This window comes from Chiloscyllium plagiosum, unplaced genomic scaffold, assembly GCF_037043375.1.
Source record: "Chiloscyllium plagiosum isolate Xiang-an unplaced genomic scaffold, Cpla_swu_hap1 HiC_scaffold_8, whole genome shotgun sequence".
NCBI lineage: Eukaryota > Metazoa > Chordata > Chondrichthyes > Orectolobiformes > Hemiscylliidae > Chiloscyllium > Chiloscyllium plagiosum.
This window is the reverse complement of record NW_028270146.1, coordinates 50,002,243-50,019,685: the sequence shown is the minus strand read 5'-3', so window position 1 is coordinate 50,019,685 and position 17,443 is coordinate 50,002,243. Positions and strand designations below refer to the sequence as shown.

At 40.0% G+C, this 17,443-nt stretch overlaps 1 protein-coding gene across 4 annotated transcripts in view; it reads right to left on the bottom strand.

Annotated features, from left to right (window-relative positions):
- LOC122553558 (kinesin-like protein KIF26A) overlaps positions 1–17,443 on the bottom strand; it is a 244,973-nt gene that overhangs the window by 32,143 nt on the left and 195,387 nt on the right. For 3 of the 4 annotated variants that reach the window (XM_043697536.2, XM_043697537.2, XM_043697541.2), the window contains 5 exons: positions 15,390–15,652; positions 14,940–15,123; positions 14,551–14,710; positions 12,295–12,457; positions 8,588–12,086 (listed from right to left, as the gene is read on the bottom strand). In XM_043697536.2, the coding sequence (XP_043553471.2) occupies positions 8,588–12,086; positions 12,295–12,457; positions 14,551–14,710; positions 14,940–15,123; positions 15,390–15,652 (4,269 nt within the window). Of the gene's footprint in view, positions 1–2,961; positions 5,742–5,920; positions 6,166–8,587; positions 12,087–12,294; positions 12,458–14,550; positions 14,711–14,939; positions 15,124–15,389; positions 15,653–17,443 lie in introns of those variants that run through there. The other variant, XM_087989811.1, reaches the window with a different exon arrangement.

The following is a 17,443-nucleotide window of genomic DNA, read 5'->3' as shown; positions in this document are numbered from 1 at the left end:
TCCTTTCATGTGCTGCCTCTAGATCTCAATCACAGTAATCCAGTCTTCCCTCATTCCTTCTTCATCACCAATCCACTAATGCAAGCAAAGAACAGGAGAACAGATCTGCAGAAGAATTGGGAAAAAAAGTTGACTTTGATACACAGGAAGCTGAATTCCCAATATGGTTCTCTGTTCATCCATTGTAACTAAGACCCACAGATTCTCTTTTCCAGTCTTGCTATAGATCTTTGACTAAAATTAAGCAATTGAGCAGGACTACCTCCACAGATATTCACAACAATGATTCTCTTGATATGTAATTTGGGTTTGTGGAGCCTAAAGGGATTTATTACATTCCAACTGAAGAAACTCATGATTAATAATTAACTCATTGTTGGCTTCTTCATTGACCAGATACCATTTCTTGTATTTTTAAAAACTGTTGTCCTCAAAAAGTCTCCACTTGTCACATCATCTTCTTCAACACCACCCAATTTTAAACTTGCTTTGTTCCTCAAGTCCTTGAATGTATTGTCTCATCTCAGCTCCATATTAAATTCTCACCAAACCATTTTTTCTGCATCTAAGCCTGTCAGCTTGCCTTCAATCCTTTCTCAGTGTTAATAATTTTGTTCAAACTCAGCTGAATGGGACTTGACTGGCAGCGACTACATTTGCACATTATTACCATCTCTGGTGAGCTACATTGACTTCACAGATCTCATGATTTGGGTTGCTGGCGTTTGACTAGGGTATACAAAGTTAAAAATCACACAACACCAGGTTATAGTCCAACAGGTTTAATTGGAAGCACACTAGCTTTTGGAGTGCTGCTCCTTCATCACCTGATAAAGGAGTGGCGCTCCGAAAGCTAGTGTGCTTCCAATTAAACCTGTTGGACTATAACCTGGTGTTGTGTGATCTTTTAACTTTTCACAGATCTCATTATTGTCTTTAAACCCTTTTGTGACCTTATGTCACCCAAACTCTGAGGCTTCCTCAAGCCAAACATCTCTTCTTGAACTCGTTCCATGTTGTGTATTTTTCCTTGTTTCAACCCTCATTAAGAATAAGACTTTCAACTTTTTGTTGTTAATTACTGGAATTCCTTTTCCAAATTCATCTGTCTTGCTATTTATCTTTTAACCTTTACACATCTTCTCAAATGACTTTTAATGGTGGTGACAGCTCCTAGTTTGCACATCATGGCCTGTTGTACATTCCTTTGTTTTAACCATCCTCCCACCTATAAAACCGTATTATCATCGGTTTTTTTCTTATTTTTGCATTAATTTAAATTGATGATGGTGCTTTGATATTAAAATTGGTTCATACAGAACTCAATTTCCAGGAATTCGAAACTGCCAGATTAGATTGAACTAATTATAGCCATCCACCCTCTTCTACAGCTATTTATACGGCAGCAGTCTCAGCAAAATGGAAACGTAATTCCATAACTGACACTGAAAGAGTGAAAGTGACAGTTTTGATTGGTGGCTTCATGAATCAATCGTCAACAAAGGTAACAGTGGAAAGTAAGGTTAAACTTTGGCTTCATCTCTGTGGAAAAAATAATTGTCCATAGCTGTTTTGAGTTGGGAAGAGTCAGTGAGCAGGATGCCACAAGGGATTTCAAAGACAGTGATAATGAAAACAGATGCAGGAAGGCAGTGATTAAATGCAATAATGGAAAAGTTGGAGTTTGACACAGTTTTTAAAAGACAAGATAGTAACAGAGAGGTTGAGGAAGGAAAATCTTGATAGATGGAAAAGATTAAGGTTCTGCTGTCAACAAAAGACTGAAGGAGGTAGAGTTGGCAGGGGAAGGCCGTAGTATGGGATGTGCAACAGTCCAGAGTCCAAGGTATTGAATTTATGAGGACAAAAGTAGGTAACAGGCTAGAAGAGATTGCAAAAACCAAGCAGCGCAAGACTGTGGAGGGAAAAAGAATGAACATGCAAAACCATGGAGGGTTTAATGACAAGGTCATAAACATTAAGTTGTCTTCTCAGATGGCAACCCCTAAGTCAGTCAGAAAGAACTGCTGACTGACTGGAAACAGGACATGTTGCAACATTTAGACCAGTTGAGATGTATTGTGAGTAGAGAAAGGATGGCAGAGTCCTGCAGTAGAGCAGTCTGGGATCCAAGATAAATGGGTATGTGGATTTCAGTAAAATTCTTTAATAAACCAATTTTTAATTATTTCCACTTCCCCTGACCTATGGGGCAACTCACGATGAAATTTAATGACATACTGATCAATTGTTGGTGGTATTCTTTGAAGCATATGTGAGTGATAATGCACCTGGCGATAAATTCTAACACTCACCTAAACCAGGTAATGTTAAAATTTTAAAGTACTGTTTAGCAGTGGCAAATTCAATTCACATTTCATCTATCACTTTAACAAGATGGTTAAAATTTTAAAGATGCTTGAGGAAAAGGAGCAATTAAGCTAATTATTGGGAAATGGAATCAATTACTTTAGCCAGGCAATCATTATGTGGCTGATCTACCTGGATGGTTTAGTCACACTCAAGTAAGTCTTAATTTAACACCAGTCACTGAGATGCCATGATATCTAATTATTCAAAATGCAGCAGCATTGAAAACAGGCAACTCTGATGTAATGAAGTGTGAGCAGCCATCATTCATCCAAACACGTGATTGATAGACATCTTTTCTATGCTTCACGTGACAAATGTTACAAAATTGTATTGCTCTGGATGCACATCCATAGTATAGATGTAGATTGTGGTACTGTACTTTTTCTATTGGTGGCAGGGAAGATATCTTCCACCAGTAAAATAAGATTTTCAAGAGCCTGGGAGAAATTGTGCCAAATTGAATTGAGAAATTGTTTTCATTCCACATCTGTTAAAGGAATCAATCTCAGTGTGCATATAAGACTAGTTTAGAGAATGAATAGAAAGTGGAGAGAGACTTTAAAATAAACACAGGAAGCATAATTGAGTAGAATAGGCCTACTTTATTGTAGAGCTAGAAAAATATTACAAATGAATAAGTTATTACTCATTATAAAAGTAGAATACATTTAATTGTAGTTATCCTCATTACTTTTAGATTGTACAACTGTATAAATGATATGGACATGACTCAAATATAAGTGCAATTCCTACCAGTACATCATGTCTCTCAGTAAAAATATTTAAAGTAAAGCAACAATTTTGTCCCCATATCAAAAACAACCAGCTCATGGTTTCGTGTTCAAATTTTTAATGTCAATAAAATTAGCTGGTAGGGTTTTGAATGTCATGTCCATTGAATGGTGTTCCACTATTTAAATACTTACTGGTCCCATGGAAAGGTTTCAGTTTTCTCTAAAAACTGAGTGACTGCACCTCAAATATAGAGGAGGGTTACTAATGTTACAGCAATCGATTAACAAGGGAACCCATATGCTCTATTAACTCTGGCCAAACTAAATATTTCCACATTAACCACAGCAATATACAATGTGTGCCTTAGATGACACTCTTTGACAAATAGCCCAATTCAGCAGCTATATGCTGTCCCCAGCATTTCATCTTGCTATCTTCAAATCAGGCAATCATCTATTATTTTTAGTCAACCTGTTCCTGTTCCTGTTCCTGTTCCTACTCTAGGACAGTCAGAACTTAAACTCAGTTTTTCTGCTCCAGAGGTAAGCACACAGCCACTGCATCACAACATTCCCTTATGCCAAGCAATCATCTAAATCATTCAAAAACACTAACCATTTTACCATTTTCATTACACTTAATTATTAAGTTGCTGCTGGCCACATGTCATGTATTCCATCTAATTTGGGTACTAACAGGTGTTCACTGGGTAGCTCACACCTCATTAAGTTGCAATTCCCTTCGATACTTAATCTCTTCTAAATGGTGTTGGGTTACTGCTTGCACTGCTCAGCACTGACTACAATAATAAACATGTTCAAAAAGTAAATAGCACCTCATTAAGATCCAATTACTTTGTGTGCTTAATCCTCTCTAAATAGTGTGGGGTTACAGCTTTGATACTGAATTGCTACAGTCTTTGTTTAGTAATGTCATATCTTTAGTCTATCCAATGCAGAGAAGGACAAAGCCAAACTGTTAATACACTGGAACATGACATGGTTAATTAATTCTTCTTACTTGCCTGTTTTTCACATGAGGAACAGGGGCACGTCCAGCTGAATCAGTGTTGGATCAGATAATAAGAATCGTAGAATCCCTATAGTGTGGAAGCAGGCAATTTAGCCCATTGACTCCACGACGATCCTCCAAAGAGGATCCCACCCCAGTCTCTCTTTTTTCCCCCCTCCATCTTATGTCTGTTATCCTGCATTTTCCATGGCTAATCCACCTATCCTGTGCATCACTGGATACTATGGAGCAATCTAGCATGGACAATTCACCCAACCTGCACATCTTTGGACTATTGGAGGAAACCAGAGCACCTGGAGGAAACCCACACAGACACAGGGAGAATGTGCAAGCTCCACACAGACAGTCACCCAAGGGTGGAATTTAACCCAGGTCCCTGGCACCATGAGGTAGCAATGCTAACCACTCTGCCACTGCGCCACCCAATTTCTAAAGTTAGAACCAAAAGAATTGAAAAATGTACCCACTCAACTCCAAATCATGGATGTCATTGGGCAAGTAGTCTGGAGGCCTAAGCTATGCTCCAGAAATGGGTTCAAATCTCACCAAAGCAGCTAGTGGAATTTAAATTCAATCTTTAAGTCTAGAATTAAAAGTCTAGTCTCAGTAACAGTGACCATAATATTATTTTCAATTGTCAAAAAAAGGGAAAGAAATCCACTTTCCTTACCAAGTGTGGCCTATCTTATTCCAGAACCACAGCAACATCGTATCCTTTCAGTGCTCTCAAGGGTGAATGGGGATGGGCAATAAAAGCTGCTTCATTGGCAAGGTCCATATTTCATGAAAGATTGTTTAAAAAGTCCCTATTCTTGATGAATAGTTTTCAAACAGTGCCATTCCAGGAGGAGTCTTTGAGCAGTAGTATATATTGGAAACTTAGTGACAAACATTGCACATGATTTTCAATTATTCCTTTCATGGTTGGTAAATCATGACTAGCACATTCCTGACAGGTGAGGTACACAGCAGACAGTGCAAGTTATTTAACAGAATCTCTACAGTGTGGTAGCAGGCCATTCAGCCTATCCAGTCCACAATGACCCTCTGAAGAGCATCTGACTCAGGCACATACCTCTAACCTATCCCTATAATCCTATATTTCCTATGGCTAACCCACCTAGCCTGCACATCCCTGGACACTATGGGTAATTTTGCATGGCCAATTCACCTAACCTGCACATCTTTGGACTGTAGCAAGAAACTGGAGCACCTGGAGGAAACTCACGCAGGTTAAGGGAGAATGTGTAATGTGCAAACTTCACACAGTCACCAGAAGGTGAAATTGAACTTGGCTCCCTGGCCACTATGAGGCAGCAGTGCTCAGCCCCCATGTTGCCCCCATATATTTCAATGCTGACTGATGGTTAATGGGCTAGATTTGCAACTTGCTGTTGCATTGTAAGATTGTAACAGCCAATGAGCTCCTTATAATAACCACCGTAAAACCTTTATTTTCATTGAAGTACATTCAGGTGAATAGCTGAAATTCGGTCCCAATGACTTCTTCACAGTAATGAATTCCTTGCTGTCGGGTAGAGTCTGGGAAGGACAAATTCTTTTGCATTAAATAGTGTATAAATTGAAGAACAGCAACTCCTCTGTGGAGACAAAAGGGACAAGATACAAAACATTACTTATACGCAAATACCCTTTGAAATAGTTCAAACAAAGGTGAAGTGCAACTTCTTTTTGCAAATTTAGAAACAACATTAAACATTGTTCTTGATAAATATAAATGCACACAATTGCGTAGGAGAAATAATAATTCAAAACTCACCAGATTGTCTGGTGCTCCAAGATTGGTACTTTCCCCTTAGAATGATTTTGAAGATTGTTGTGTCTCTTCCATTTCTTCTGGAGCATAGCACCTCAACAGTGTTCTTTCAACCTTTGAACAATTTTTTCTCACAAGCCTTTTCAGGTCACTGATTCGCTTATGACAAGGTTGCGGTGTTGCCAACTTTTCAGTGGATATTGGTACTGAAGTGACTGCTCCAAAGAAAGCATCTTGATGTTTGTAAACTATTGATGAGAATAATAACTCTCTTGGTGAAACATGGCCATTGCTGTCTCCTGCTGAACTCCACTTTGCATAATTAGTATCAGTTTATGATGTTACTTTTATTTTGCATTCATTATGTAATATATTAATGAGGTTATCAACTGGTTTCTGATAGAGATTTCAAGTGACTATTAGCAGTAAATTAGGCACAGACTTTCAAGAATTGGTTGCCTACAATCATGGAAAATAAATGTGGCTATTATTACCACAACAATAGCACATCTACTCTATATGAGGTTCTCTCATAAGCAGTGTTGAGGTGACCTGGTACATATAATTCCATCCGTCTACATGGATGTATTCCTGACCCAGTACACTGGTTCCTGCTCCATTCAAAATGCTTATTGGTGCCTTGCTGCCACATGCATTCTTGTATAGTCTTGACTCAATGTACAAAATAAATTCTGCCGCTGCCATTTACTCATAAAGTGTTTCTAAAAACATTTCCCCTTAAAAAATGTAAATTTGCCCTGAAGGTCTTAGTAACAGTGAATGCCAAAGATGCATAGGTATCCCTCACACCTATCATTACCAAGTCATAATATTCCCCCTCAAACAGGTGCAGCCATATTTAATCCTCAATTTAATCAAAATTTCCAATGGACATAATAAGGGTTAACAACAAGAGGTCACTCAGCAACAAACCAAATTCTGATCTTGCCCATCCACAATACTTTACGTTTCTGCTCTCGGAGCTATAGATTTTGTAGTTCACTTGAGAGATAGCTACTTGTTGACAATTAATTATCCAGCTAAGACTCACTGTGAAGATATGAAAATGAATGCTGATACTTGGCAAAATACTGGCATGCTTAAAACTCCAAACCAGATGCCTTTGACAAGAATTTGTGCCAAGGAGTGATATGCGGATGAATTGTGAGACACGGAATTTCTGAAGGAAAGCCAGGAATGGGAAAACCGGCTGCCCCATGGGTAACAATAGGCTGGAGGCAGGATTTCCAGCCTTCAGCAATAGCTGTGCAGTTTAGTCACTCTACTTAATGATGGGTATTCTTGCACTGTAAGTCCAGGGAAGATTCACCAGGCTGATTCCTGGGATGAGAGGTTATTTGTACCAGAAAAGGTTAAGCAAGTATACCTACATTCTTTGGAATTTGGAAGACTGAAAAGTCATTTTATTGAAACATAAAAGATTCTGAGGCATTTTGACAAGGTAGGTACCAAGATGGTATTTCCCATTGTACAGGAAACATGAAGAACTAAGGATACACAGTTTTAAAATAAGGGGTCTCCTACTGAAGATGAAAAGGGTAATTCCTGTTTGGAATTACCTTGCCACTGCAAATCCTGGAGGCTGGGTCATCAAATACACTCAAGGCTGAGTTAGTGAGAATTTTGATTTATAAAGGAATCAAGAATCATATGAATACCAACAAAATACAGTTAAACTCATGCTCAGAGCATCTACGATAGAGCAAATTCAAGGAGCCAATTGAACTAATCCTGCTTTTGTTGCTTACGTTACATTCTTAGACAGCTGCCAGCCAATGAGCAACAGGCACATCCAACCCTGGATCAGGATTTCGGTAAATATATATGGGGACCTTGCTGAATGCCAAGTTTAAAGGCCACAAAGAGAAGATAGGGGATTGGGAGGCAAAGGCAGGAGGAGAGCACCTCCAATACCCTCAGAGATCCATTAAAGTGGGAGCTTCTCCATGTCCCTCCAGACACCAACATATGCAGAACAACCTGCCAGGCTGAGCAATGGCACTGGACTTTCCCACTGTGTATTCAATTCCAGAGGCATCACAGGCATTAATTACCCAAATAAAGATCTCAATTGGCCCACTGCTAGGCAGGTGACACTATGTCACCCCTGCCACTGGTACATTTGTGGTGGGGACAGGGATGGGCAGGTGGATAGTGGGCAGGCCATCCATTGGATTTAACAAGACCCCCTTCGCTGGGGGGGGGGGGGGGGATAGAGGGTAATATGCAGCCATAGACTGAGGCTTACAAATAACTGGCAAAAGGTTTTCACTTTATGTAATTCAATTTCTAGTGAATAGTTGATAGTCTAGTTGATAGTCAGATTCAGGGGAAGCTGAATAACTAGTATCAGTTCCATTTGTGGTTACCAAGAAAGTAAATCACTATATAGACACCTTGAGTCATGCTTAGTACATAGTGGCACTTGTAAATATTACACAGAAGATGATCAGGCAATATACCTTCACACAAAAGCTACACTTTTCATTTTTCTTTGTAAGAGTGATTAGAGATGGAAAATAAGTGCTGATGCCCAGATTCCATGAATAAATAAAAAATATTTAATGTCATTTCTCCTCAAAAATGTTCTTGCATTTTCATTCTCAAAAATTGGAGCCAAATACTATAATAAATAAATTTCTAGCTTACCAGCCATCCGTTTTTTGGGGGACTTTGAACTTCTGTTACGACCAGATGAAGACATTCCACTTTCACTCATGGAATCATGTGCAGATGATGCACTCCCTGTAGCTTCACTGTCACGTATCATACTTTCATAGCCACTGCTGCCACCACTATGATAAAAAAGAGCTGTTCTTCCCATGGCTGGAGGCAGCTCTCCACTAAGAACACTGCTGTTGTCACTACCATGCCCGCTGCTGTAGCGTTGAGGTCTCCTTGGTGCAGTTATTTTACTGTATGGAGAAGGCAAGACTGGAATCTGTGATATTTCATCGCTGAGGTTGACCCCACTGTCATTCCCACTGTCAGAGTCAGTGGATCCTCTCAAGTGGCCCACTTTACTGGAGGACGCCCCAGAAGCTAGTTCAGAGACACGGCTGTTTGCTGCCCTGACGGCTTGCTTTGTTCCCATGATAGTTCCTTTACCAGGTTTGCACATTGCTACCTGTGTTGAACGAGGTATTGTTTTTCCATTTGATGGCACACTGGAACTTCGACCCATTGATTGGGTTAATGATTTAACCGATGTGCTTAACCCTTTCACACCACTTGTAGAAAGGCTTCGGCATTTATTTCCTGACACCATCACCTTATTAGTGGAAGTACTTTTGGTTTGATTGGATTTCCCAGTAGCAGGGACGACAGGAACGGTCGGAGTGGACATTACTGGAGCTGATGGTGACACACCAAGCCTCGGTACTGATCGGCCTGCTCTACTGTTGTTGACGAGGTGGCCACTTTCCTTAGACATGCTATGTTTGGATCCAACTGATGTAAGACTATCACATCTCTCAAGTGATTGCAGACTCCCACAGCGATGCACAGACTCAGGTTTAGGCATTCGGGATTTTGAGCTTGAAATGTTTTTAACAAACATGTGGTCAGACTTTATGTTTGTTGATCTGCTGTTGTTACCTTCAACAATACAAGAAGCAACATTTAGTCTCCCATCTATTTCATCCTCTAATTTTGATGGTGATACATTAACTACCTCTGGACTGGTACATTTTTGAGCATTAGTTTGTGGAGTAACTCTGTTTCTTTGCTCTAGACTGGATTTACGGACTGGGGGAGCTGGAGGTATCCCATTGAGCCTTGGTAGCAAGCTTGTTTTGGGCACTGAAGTTTTCTTGCATGAAGCTGATTTTAAGCTGCTTGTCACTGAAGCAAAATCTGGTTGGTCTTTGGGTATAGCTCCAGTATTAACACTGGTGTGCATTATTGGCATTGTAGCAACCATTGCATTTCCTTTTTTCACTTGTGATACCTTAGCTGGCACATCATTTTTTCTTGTGTTTGCACCAATGGCATTGTTGAATCCATCAGATTTATTCACCATTTCACATCCATAAACAACCCGTTGTGTACAGGAAGCAGGTGTATGAGACTTGTTAAGCCGAGGAATAGTTCCAGTATTATGGGATGTTTTCATTTGCTGTTTGATTTGACTGTGAGAAGCAGATTTGGGAGCAAACTTGACAGAAAGTGCTTGATCCTCAGCTTTTGGCTCTGAGTGGCCACTTGTGCGTTGTAACCAAGGATCCTCAGACTCGATTTCTTGCTGTAGAGTATCTCCACAATCTACTGTGCTACCGCTATGGTTCACAGATGAGGTAGATTTCATTTTCCGGGGAAGACTAGAGTAGCAAATAGGATCTTCAGAAATTACGGGGACATGACGATGCACTGGGGTGCTGGTTTTAGTTGCTGATGAATCATTACTGCCAATCACAACTTTGCCAGACACCACTTTGGATAAACCTAAGGCACTGGAACCTTTGTCGGTGTTGTCAACAGGTTTGATTGAACCAGTGCTTTTGTTAGCTTCTGTTACTCTGAAGAAGCTATCAGTCAAGTTGCTGTTTTGAGCCTGCATCAGTGGTGCACACATGTCTTGCAGCATGTCAGATGAGTCCAAATTAAAAGATCCCAGAGTGTTCTCACCATAACTGTAACAAGACTGCACAATGAAAGTGTCAGAGGGTTGAGCCCCATCACTTTCTATAGCACAGATGCTTAGTTCACTGAGCCAGGAACTAATTGATGATCGTCTGCTACTGTTGCAAAAAGAATCATCTGCAACTGGCACAACATTGTCCATGTTTGCTCCAGCAGTGGTTGCCGGTGAGGTATATGCTTCAAAGTCATCGTTTATGCTACTAATAATGCTGACAGGCCGTGAGCCTGAGGCCAAGGCCTGAAGTGAGCAATCACTATTAAAGCTAATAATGCTAGCAGGTCGACCACTTTCCAAAATCCCTTCAAATGACAGTTCTTCTACAACAGTAAATACCAGCTCATCTTCGCCATTCAGTTCCACAGGCTGCTGCAAAGTCACAGTAGTAGTCAACATGTCTCGGTCAATACAATCATTCCTGAATGCTGACCTTATACAATTTGCATCTGATCCAGTGGATTGTTTGTATTTGCTTTTGCAATGTGCAGCAGCACCTCCAGTTACAATGGAATCCGATTTATTTGTTACCTGATGGCTCATTCCTACTGGAGGAGTTCTTATCACACCGCCACTACTAGATTCAGAGCAATCGATTTTTCTATCTTTTGTTTGGGGAGGTGGTGGTGCAGGGCTTGGCAACGGCCTTCTATTGAAAAACAACTTTTCCCTCACGGCAGGCGCAGGCGTAGTGTGGGCCGGCTTGTGTGCTTTCGGGCTGTTGGATTTGGGCACTTTTGTGGAAGCTGTGATTGTCTCCTTCACTCCATCCATTCCAGTGTTACCACCTAATTCCATTATGCTTCCTTCAGCTTTGGTTTGCACTTTTGAATGTTCAGTTGTTATCAAGTGAGAAGGGCTCTTCACTGGAGATCCATTATGCTGCTGAACTGGTAACGGAGCATGCAAGCTCTGGCCCTTTTTAGGAGACACCACTTCTATTGGAGAATGTTTTCCATAGAGATTGTGAGAAGGTACCGGAACCTTTTCTGTTGCCGGGCCAGATTGTGCTGTTTCGTGTGATATTAGACATTGCACATTCTCCATCCTCATAGGGGTTGGATTATTACTACAGATGAAAAGTCCTTGCTCACAGGAAAACTGGATGGGTTCCTCACTCCCATCAATGCACTCTAATCTTTCCTGCAGTTCAGCAAAAGTGTTACATTTGAAATAGTCTCTTTCAGTCCTCTTACCAACAATCATAGTTTCCTTGCTTTTCTTGGGGTCATGCTTCTTGTTAAGAGAAGGGATTATGGGGACAAACTCTGGTGGTCCCTCATTATCTGTTAGCTCTCGATCAGACAGTGCTGCACCATTAGGACCAACATAAATAACTGTATCGCATGATTGCTCACTGCTTGATGAATAATCTGGATCACTGGGTATTCCTAAGACAGGAAGATTTGAATCAAGAGCTGTGGTTCTTGAGTGAAAGGGTCTTAAATTAGGTGGTCTTCGAATCCGGCCTTCTTCACAAGAACTCTCTCCTCCTGAAGAACTTGAGGCGTACTAGTTCAAATAGAAAAATGTTTATTTCAAATGGAACATGGAATCACATATTTTAAAACAAGGTAATGTAGATTTTTTTTAAAATCTGACTCTTTAAACTTGACAAAACTAGGTGGAAAGTTATCTATATTGACAGGGTTATCAATGCTTTTGAGGTCTACATTTGAAACTAACATCATTTGATATTCCACTTGGAACAGATACGGACCTTGGACTTTTTCTTTCTCATACGATGAATTCGTGCCGCAAGCTGAATGCTTGTAAGGGTTTCTGCATAGTTGGCAGGAGAGTCAGAAATATGGGTGATCATGGTTGTTCTGCAGTTTATATTCCCCAGCGATTCTCTCAAGAGCATAGTAAGTTTGCTATCCCTATATTGTACAACAAAACAAATTCATTCAGAGGCAAAGAAAGTGATGGATTAAGTACTTTAAGTTAATCATCTATTTTCATACGTCCAGAATTTTCATACTATTTTCTTTTTCCTCGTCAAAATTTCATTGGGATTAAATGGATTTTAATGTTGTACTTTAGTTCAGGCACAGAACAAGACTGGCAGTATTTCATTCTGTTCGACTTTACGACAGTTTCCTGATAAAATCACTTCAGGTAAGAACATCAGCTGAGGTTATTTATTTGAAAATGTGGATAATATGTTTTTGTCTGTGGAAGATAGCATGCAGCTTCAAATAAGTGTAAGCGCAGTAACTTACTGTGGAGAATTACAAAATTCATGTTTAGCATAGTTACAAGACATTCCTTAAGAAGATAAACAGAGTTTTTTTTATTATTGCCACAAACATAATGGCATTGTTCATTGCCTGGACATGATTAGTGTTGAATTCGGAAAGATGAAGCAAAATTTCAACTGATTTGCATCAATGTATAAAAAATCTCTTTTCTTCAGCAACACTTCAATAAAGTTTACATTAAAATGATAGGCACAGTAATGCCATTTGTTCACATGCCATTTTTATTCATGGGCATATTAGCTTTTCAATCTTAATTAATGGCAGAAAGAATTTCAATCATTAGATTTCTGCACTTATATCAAAGATTATTGTGCCAAATATTCAGCTAACCATTATTGGACACAGGTCATTTGCAGCATCAGCACTTTTCTGCATTGTTCAGCTGAAAATCTTTTTGTACCATAACCTGTCAGACTGTGCTAACAATGGAACAGCAAGAGCAACTGGCAGGGGTAATAGTGCATCACCTTAAACAGTGAGATTCAATGACTGAGAAAGAAACAAAGGAACAACAGAAATGGACAGCGAATCAAAGGTTGCATTAAGAATCTGAAAAAGAGACAGAAACAAAAGTAGGGGAAACATTTAGAAAGATAGAATGTGGTTTTTGTGGGCCAGCAAGTTTGATTGGCACTGCATTAACAATGATCATGTCGTTAATTAGTATTAATCATAAACTCTGAGCCCATGTCTAATAGTCAAATCATATGCAAAAATGTTCAGGTTTGTTAGAATAATGGGAAGTTTAAGATGCTGTTTGTGCAAAACAAATAACTGAGTGAAAAATCACCTAGCATCTCACATTAAAACTCTCATTCTGAATTCTCTAATAGATTTATATAATAATAGCATGTTATCATTGAAATACCATAATTTTCCAGCAAGATGCTGCCCAATGTGTCCTGTCTACTCAATAATCCCAGTCCAAGAATTGCCCGAGAATTTCAGTGTTCCATGGCAATTAAGAGTTGCACAAACAGCTAATTGGCAAACATACAAATTCTCCTCATCTTACAGTTTGCCATTAAATATATAGACCTTTTTCAAATGAATAGTATTGAATTATGCCTAGTTTACAACTTTAACAGTTACAGGCAAACATAAATGGTGCCTTTCCCTTACTTCTACCGCTGGCTCTGTCAGTGTTTGGGGAGTCATTGAAAGATTGTACAATTTGAATGACAAAGTGGATGAGGTCCAATCTGGGACACCTCCGCTTGCAATGAAGATGCCAAGAAATCTGCTATGAATATGTGGGCGGAAACTAATGAGCAGGGGTCATTTTTGCTGTTCCTTGATCCCCAAAACTTATTTTTAAATGATATATTTTTAATGCTCTGTCATGCTCACCAGCTGGTCAGCTGGTATCACTTGCAGAAAGACCTTTATCCCACCCTACGCAGTCCTTGTAAAAGTTTGGTAAAGATACACCCCCACCCCCAACAAGGTCATCCAGAAAATGTGGCTGTGAGGGTGGGACATGGGTTAGCTCATGGCTATTTTGTTAGAAGACTGGCAAAGTTAAATCAGATTTTAAGCCTTAAACTTTTTTTAGAAGATGAGAAAGGGGCTTTAGATACAAAAATGCAAGGCAATTTCTGACTTTATAAATCCATATAATTTTTACATCACGGTCACCTCTTACATCTTCATTCCTGCATCAAAATTCTTATTCAAGTGTTCTCATATAATTCATCATATGCATTACTTACTTGTACGGCACATGCTTAGCGCCATTAACTAACGCCAGAATGACATTGCCCAGAGCTGAAAGTGATAGACAGAGGCCACCACCAGCATCCCGGCTCTTGCTTAAAACCTTTTCACAGCTCCCCAGATCGACCAAGTGCAAACGGCTACGCCCCCCGGACACTGCAAAAGGATAGTAAGATATACAAAGCCATTTAAGAGATTCTGAATTTATTCAACTAACAGACAGAATAAACACAACAACCCAGCACCTCTATTAAATATAAATGACAAGCAAATAGTGAAGTTTTCTGAGAAATCAGATAGTGACCACAGTTACTCATTGTACATTTTTAAATCAATGATGCATACGAGCAGGACAGACACAGTTTCCAAATCAGAGTGAACATACTTCCCCCTTTTCCACTCTTCTCCATTCGGTACTGGTAAATGTGAAGGGTAAAGAGCATATGGGAGTTTCTTCTCTCCTCCTCATCACAATCTGGCCGACTGGTCCTTCTGGAGGCTATTGCCGCATCAAGGAAATAGGCAGCTTTTTCTGCCGTAGGGGCTCTCAGCTCACTTTGATTCTGAAGCTGCATATGAAGAAAAATATATTACTAATTGGAAGAGGATTGCATTTCTGCTCAACAGATTAACTCTCTGGGGCAATTAGTAACAAAATATGTGTACCAAGGGAGCAAAGATGGAAAAGCAGTAATGCCAAAAGAGTGGCAGTGACATTTAAATGCAGCTGGAATGTTTCAAACAACCTTCAATGCACAACTGGAAAAGCAGTGAGTAGAGAAACACATATCAATCTACTTGAAAACAATATAACAACATAGCATAATAAAAATACCTGAGTTCCGCAGATCGGATCTTCCCTGAGATAGACGCCAGGAGACTGACCATCCTGGAGGCTGCCAGTGGCCACTTCAGATAACAAATCCCGAAGATTTTCATCCTTGCCCCAGATCTCCACAGCGGATACCCTGACCGAGAATCGAGTGCCGGTTTTCTCCTTGCGTTCATTTATTAGTTTAAAAAGCCAGGATATTGCACAGGGAATTACGCCAAGATTTTGCATTGAATTGTCTTTTCCAATCATAGTATATGTTTTTCCTGGAATTAAGATTTAAGTTTGAATGTTAGGCTGTTTTAGTTTCTTTAGTGGGTTAGATAAATACAGATTGGATATGCAACATTTTGTGGTCTGGGTTTACAACCGCCACAGGACCGTAATCACCAAAGATACTCTAGCATCCCACCTTCTAAGCACAACAATGCACATCCTAGAATTCAAAGCAGCTGACCAGCAGCATGGTAGATCCAGAGAATCCAGTGTGGGTTGGTGGTAAAGGACTCTAGAGTAGTAGTTGCTAACATATGCCATCTGCACTCTGAAGAAGCATCTCAGTTCCTCGTGCTCCCACAATGATACATTTAAAGCTCTAACGTATCACCTTCATTGACTATATTGCAGACCCAGGTCTGCACAACACAATCTCCTTCCTGCAATCTCCCAAAACTATCTATGTCAAATGGACCACAAATGCATCTTAAAAGGATTTATGTAAACAGTGGCAGCGAAACTGGGTGAAGAAAAGAGATGATTCACTACTTTCTATGATTTCTGGAGAGGTACCATTAGATTTCTAAACGACATAGTTAGTGAGAACCTTCCCCAGTGTCTTGGCTGTTGGTGATAACTCTCTATGATAGACACACATGGACAAGAGCAGTACCTCACTGTTTGCCCACTCATTTACATATGGTAGTATTATGTGTCTGAATATCTTGCTATTTAGCAAATTTTGTAGAGGTCAAACAGATCATTCTTAATTCCTGTATGTTAATGTGTGAATGTGATTGTACACAAGATGATATATCTTATGCTCTTCTGTTTTCTCAAGTGTCATCTCTAGCTATATAAATAAGTTACTTAGTAATGGAGGCTAATGTGATCCTCGTCAAAACACAGAGAGAGCTACTTTGAATTTAGGTATCAGCAAAAAAGCTCAACTGATACTATAAAAGGGAACACATCACTGGTCAATTGATACTTAAATTAGAATATGTTACAGCTAATCTTATCAATCCGCATGGTAAAGTTTTTTTTAAATGAGTCAGTATAAAAGATACCGGGTGAAATTTAAAACCATACCTACTCAACCTCACCTCCCCGTCCAACTCAGAGAAAGGTTCAGAGTAGAAGGGGCAGAGGGAAGACATTAAGTTACAGGGTAAAGATCTTGCTGCTTTTACACCTCAAGCCCAGGACAGGTAGGCTTGTCAGCATCCTACCTGCTGGAAGTGAATTAAGGCCCTGAAATGATACACAAGGAGCAGTGTCCAGAGGACTCTTCAGCCATAAAAAGCACTCAGTAACCCTGGTCTGGGATTGGGAGTGAGCAGTGAAGGGTGTCCCTCAGTCACTGACAAATTGAATCCGATTAAGGGAACCAGCATCAGGAAGCGGGAGTCCCTGCAAGATGGCAGCCCCCTGGCCTTTGTCTGAACATCCTGCCCTCACCTATCAACCACTGCTACACCCCAGCCGTGATCCCAACCCTCTCACACTCACTTGTATTTAGGGATTCAGGGGCAATCCCTCCTGCAGGCCCCTCTGATTGGCCAGCAGTTCTACGTTGCAAGATTTCCATCATACTGAGGTATTAATCAGTTGGGAGGCTTGTTCTCACTGGGTCGGAGCCTAATTTAAATTAAATAATTACATGTTTCCTGGAGAAAAGTGGTGCGGAACTTGTACCAGTAGACAAGACCTTCATCGCCCATATGAACCCCTGGTCACCAGTTGTTTTTGACTGCTTTGTAAACATGGCAAAGACTAGTGCTTTGATCTGAACTCTTGCAACCTGGCTTTTGTATCAAAGTTGTTAAATGGACCTATTT